The sequence below is a fragment of the Quercus lobata genome, chromosome 6, assembly GCF_001633185.2.
Source record: "Quercus lobata isolate SW786 chromosome 6, ValleyOak3.0 Primary Assembly, whole genome shotgun sequence".
Lineage (NCBI taxonomy): Eukaryota > Viridiplantae > Streptophyta > Magnoliopsida > Fagales > Fagaceae > Quercus > Quercus lobata.
Window position 1 is genome coordinate 3,991,954 of NC_044909.1, and position 5,802 is coordinate 3,997,755.

Sequence of the window (5,802 nt, forward strand, 5' to 3'; positions counted from 1 at the left end):
TCACTGGCCAAAGGATAAAACAAAGTAGAAAACACCTACTTTTGAATATGAAAAGTGGAACAAAAAAATTGCAAACAAAACAAAGCTAAAATCAGGTACATACACATTTAAATCGAAGCTACAACCTCGAAAGATTCTGTAGTGAGAACAGTTTGTATTATGAAGCAGAAGCGAAGAGTTGAAGCCTAGCTTTGAAGAAGCAAGATCAAACTACTCTAACATATTATCCTCCAACTGATGTCGCCCAATAACAATGGAAGTTCTTGGCTTCGATCCACCATCCCCAACTCCTAAGCATAGCACATTTTCCTTGACTTTCACCATCGAATTGGCACCATAAATTCTCCAATACACACTCTTGCTTTGCAGCACCAAATCAATAGTAGGCACCGCTGGTCCGGTCATGGTGCTAGCAATGGTCTTTGAGCTGAAACATGCTCCAAATGGTGCCATGGATGCCACTCTAATAATCTTCCCTGATGCAGCCTTCTTGACAAAATCTTTAATGACAACCTTATAGATAGAAGTATGCAAAACAGTGTAAGGATTTATGGTACTAATTTTAGTCCCACCAACTCCTTTTTTGTCAATGGATAGCAAGGAGGTCTTAAGTTTGATAATTTGTCCATCTATTTTGATGGACTTACACCAATGAAATATTCATCAGATGGGTCACCTTCTGAATAAACAGGTGCGGTGCTTACGGGGTTGATGATTAGTAGGGGTGATGATGAGCAACTATGACACATTTTTGGTATTCACATGTAATTATTGTAATTAATTAAGTACTAAAGTTCTACATTAGATATTAACGAGAAGAATAAGTAGTTTATATAATATAGTTGAGCTCGGTGGAGCTTAAACCTTCTCCAACAAAAAACAAAGCTTAATATAGATTTTTGTCTCGGATTGCGTCATTGAGCTCAATGACTTTTCCTTTCATCCAGCCTTACCTCTCTTCTATGCTGAAAGTTGAAACGCTTACCTTTTTGACTTTTTCCTTCTTCATGGTTTTTATTTATTTATTTATTTATTTTTTCTGGGTTGTATTTTAGCCATTCGAGACTAAGCCACAAAGCCCTGTCACTAATTTCTCCATCAGGTCTCCTCTGTATTATAGGCCTACATAACGATTATTTTTCCATTTCTTCTTTTCTGATCTTTCAAATGCCTCAAGGCTAAATAGCTCCAAGCTCAACTTTTCTCCTTCCAACGTTACGTCACTAGGCGTAGTTAGAGTTGGGTGCTCACTCATTAGTTTCTCTTATTGATTCCTTGAGTTAGTTGATGTGGCTTAACCACCAAAATCAAATCAAATTTTCTTTGGTAGCTTTTACTTATAAAACATTTCTCATTCTCCTCCCCATAGTACACATTCTCCTTGGACTACTTTATTAGGATCTCTTTGACTAACCTTTAGTTGATTTTCTTGATAATAGTTTACCCACCAATACCTTTTTGGCTTGTTCATAAGCTGACTATGCTAGTATTCCTTCAACGCATCTTTATCCCCTCAGTCTGAACCACTAGCTACAATTGGTCCTTATGAATATTGGCCTCATGTTTGGTCTCAATGAAATTGGCCCCTAGAGCTTCCATTAGTTAATTATGTTGCGAAATTTAAACCCTAATTAATTTTAACCACTTACCCAAGTTGATTAATTATGCTAATTATGCAAATGATCAAAGTTCAACAAACATAAATAGTAATAATCTCACTGGCCAAAGGATAAAAAGAGGTAAAAAAATATTTATTTTTTGGATACATATAGTGGTTCAAAAAATTGTACATGAAGCAAAGCTAAATCAGGTATAATACGCATTTGAACCGAAGCTACAACTTCAAAAATTTCTGTAGTGAGAACAGTTTGTATTGTGAAGAAGAAGCGAAGAGCTAAAGCCTATCTTTGAAGAAGCCAGATCAAACTCTAACATATTATCCTCCAACTGATGTCCCCCAATAACAATGGAAGTTTGGCTTCAATCCACCATCCACAACTCCTAAGCATAGCAGATTTTTCTTGACTTTCACCATCGAATTGGCACCATAAATCCTCCAATACACACTCTTGCTTTGCAGGAGCAAATCAATAGTTGGCACAGCTGCTCCAGTCAAGGTGCTAGCAATGGTCTTTGAGTTGAAACATGCTCCAAATGGTGCCACGGATGCCACTCAAGTAATCTTCCTTGATGCAGCCTTCTTGACAAAATCTTTTAGGACAGCCTTATAGATAGAAGTATGCAAAATAGTGTAAGGATTTATGGTACTAATTTTAGTCCCACCAACTCCTTTTTTGTCAATGGATAGCAAGGAGGTCTTAAATTTGACAATTTGTCCATCTATTTTGATGGACTTTACACCAATGAAATATTCATCTATTTCATTCAGATGGGTCACCTTCTGAATAAACAGGTGTGGTGCTTACGGGGTCGATGATTAGTGGGGTGGTGATGAGCAACTTTGACCCATTTTTGGTATAAGGAAGCATATAATAAGGTCCACCACCAATAAAAATGTCCCCTAATCCTGACTGGGTGGAAGAAGGTACACAAAGGGCAAACTTACGCTTAAGTTCAAATGCATTTGCAGGCTGCATTGGTAATGCAATTTGAGTCCTTCCGAGGCCTAGAATACCTTTGGTACCTTTAGCAAGGCCATTTAAGCTGCCTGAATCTGCATAAACAAAAGGAAATCTAGGCACATTTATATGTAATGAGACACTTCTCCCATCAGTTTCATAGACATAAATGTTATCCTCGCCTAAGTGAATTATTGAATGGATTATATGAGAACAAAGGGCAAGTGTTGTTGGTGCATCCCGGCCTAGGTGTCCCATTGCAGCCAAGGAATCCTATGCCCTTAGTTATTTTACATTCGGATGAGCCACAAGGAACTGGTTTGTAAAGGACTGCATGTGCTTAGAAACATAATTTTGGCTAAAAGATGGCGCGAGTCAGTAAAATAATAGTAAACTCATTCATTAATATATTATTTAGATAGGAATACATGTACCCATTGTTTTGGTGGGTAAGAATAATTTAGAAGAAGAATAAAAAATTGTTAATAAGAGAAGTAGGTAGGCTAAGAGGAGTCCAACAGATGAACTTGGTTGGACAACGCAGAAAGAGCAACATCCACAGCATCTTTGAATCCCAGGTGTTGGCCAGTGACGGTGGCATTGGGATGCGCGTAGGTGAGGGTAGGTATCAAATCAATAACCCTTTGACGCATTTTCTCCACAGTGTTTTTGTGAATCTTCAAAAGCTCCTCTTCAATGCTCTCTGCAGTATGATCATCTTCTATATACACCGAGTACGTCTTCCAATCACTGGGTAAGTACCACGCATACTGTGTATAAGCAGTATGAGGCGAAAAGAACACTGGAATACAACCCGTTAGGAAAGCATCGAATGTTGACCGGCGTGTGAACGAGTCACCTGGTGCTTGTAAACAAAATTCAGACTTTCTCATCACATTTAACACCTCCATTGGTTTGTGGCACTTGTAGTTGCTTATTGCCCCACAATTCAACAACTCGCAACGACTTGATTGGTGACACTGGGAGAGAATTTTGTCTCTAATGGCGGCCTTGTCTGAACCATTACGTGGGGCCCCTATGAAGGACCACAAGTGGGGCCTCTTGGCTTCCCTCATCTTCTTCTGCCACCTCACCACTTCGTTAAACTTGCTTGGGTGGAAATATGAAGGGTATGGAATTCCGTATTGCTTCGAGCCACCTGTCCAAGGTTGTCTTTCTACGGTCAGCACCGACATGTTTTTGACAGCTGGCAGGTTTAGCAGTATGTTCGCTCCGTAGTCCACCTCGTTGTCGTTGTCGGTGTCGGTCCTCATGAAATCCCATGCCGTTCTTCCTAACACCATGAAGTGGTCCTTCCCGTTATGATTTCGCCACGTCTCTTGACTTTCTATGTATTCAGCTAATCGAACGGCTAAGGCGTCCCTTGCTTTTAGATCAGACTCGCGGGCTGTACTGGATGCGTAGAGGCCACCGTAGAAGGGAACGTAGAACAAGTTGGCACGCTTGGGATCCCACGTGCGACACGGGTGGCTCTCCACACGTGCGTGGAAAATCATCTCGGCTATGAATTGGTAGGTAGCGAACCATGATGAGGTTGAGGTTGAGGATGAGGTTGAAGATTTGTTATAATTATTACCAGAAGAAGAAGCAGAAGAATATTCTTGTGGAAGTGGCCAAAGAGGTTGGCCTAGGCCACAATTGGCTACGTAGGGGCACATGTCGGTGTACATGTTGAGGTTATGGCAATCTTTGAGAAGACCCAAGTTGAACTCGGCTGGCAATGAGTATACATACACCGACACGTTTTCAAGATTGCAGGTGGGAATAATTTTGGGGGCAGATTTTGTGTTATTGACTAATATTGTGTAGTGAGAAGGAAGGATCCTGTGGGGTTTGGTGTTTGTGGGTGGGAACCAGAAGAAAAATACAAGGAACCATGCTAAGAGAAAGACAAAAAGGAAAACATTGAACCACTTCAATTTGTTTTGAGTATTCATGGTGGATGTGAAGCACTGGGTTTCTTTGTTTTTGGACAATTTCTCTGTTTCCTCCTCCGTCCATGGAGGAGTTCCTGCAGGTGCCTGCTGCTTTCTGAAAAACATGGAGAGAGAGATTAAATTTTGGAGTGGTGAGGAAGAGACTTTTTCTTTTTTTTGGCTTTTGTAGACAATCACAGTGTTGTTACTGTTGTAGTCGGGGTTTTTCTTTTTCTTTTTTGTTGATTGGGTTGTAGTTCTGACTTTAAAGGGGACTTTCAAAATAAGAAGCTCTAGAATCTAGAGAGAGAGAGCAATGTTGGCTGGTGAGAAATTCCTGAATAAAGAAAAGTCAAGGTAGAGACAGCTTCAATAATACAAAAGGCTCCGCATCTAGAGAAAATACGCCTATTACGGATGTATATTTTCACGACCTACCAACTGTGGGTCTCACTAGTATACTCTCTCTTGTTTCTAAACACATGCAGTCCTATACGTGTCACTATCTTATGATAAAAAATAACGCTTGGGTTGCCTTGGCTGCAGTAAACACCTAGGCTAGTGAAGTATATTATTGGTGTGTGACATGCAACGGGACACCAACTTCCAATGAAGTATAATATTAGAGTTTGACATCGTCTTTTCTGATGGGAAGATGAAATGCGTGTGGTTTAGAATTTGCTCCATTTGAGGCAGAGAAGAAGACAATAGACACGGAGGAACTACATGTATGAGTGGGGGGTCCATGGCCCCTCCTCCCAAATTTTAAAAATATTTTAATACCATATATAAATATTTAATATTTTAATTATTAGCCTACAAAAACAGGACTTAGTTCCCTCAAATATTTGAGATAGTCAATGATGCTCTTAAAAAAATTGACCAATTGATTTAGTAGTTATAGAAAAAAAAAAAAAATTCTCACATTCATTGTTAAAGTTTTGGATCATTTACGTTTTTGAATACTTTATTAGTTCAATTAAAATTTTTTTACTCACTTTGGTAGACAATTTGATAACTTATATTAAAAATAAAAACTTTAAAGATTTAGGATACTAAATTATATGTGTGTATAGATGCATGTGTTTGTGCATGTTTATGAAAATTTGTATAAGAGCATTTACAGTAAAGCATCTAAAAAATTTAGTTTTTAGCAACTCAAAACATTACTTTATCTATTTTAACAACTCACTTTATAATACACCATATAACAAAGGTTTTATATTAACATTCAACACATTAAAATAATATAAACAATACAATAAAATAATATATCTTACACAATA

At 38.6% G+C, this 5,802-nt stretch overlaps 1 protein-coding gene and 1 pseudogene across 1 annotated transcript; both read right to left on the reverse strand.

Moving 5' to 3' along the window:
- LOC115949686 lies at positions 1-2,850 on the reverse strand (annotated as a pseudogene).
- Positions 2,851-2,958: 108 nt separating this feature from the next.
- On the reverse strand, positions 2,959-4,899 carry LOC115993608 (probable xyloglucan galactosyltransferase GT17). Its single transcript, XM_031117546.1, has one exon. It carries the CDS (start codon positions 4,640-4,642, stop codon positions 3,083-3,085), a length of 1,560 nt encoding a protein of 519 aa, XP_030973406.1. The 5' UTR covers positions 4,643-4,899; the 3' UTR covers positions 2,959-3,082.
- Positions 4,900-5,802: the final 903 nt, after the last annotated feature.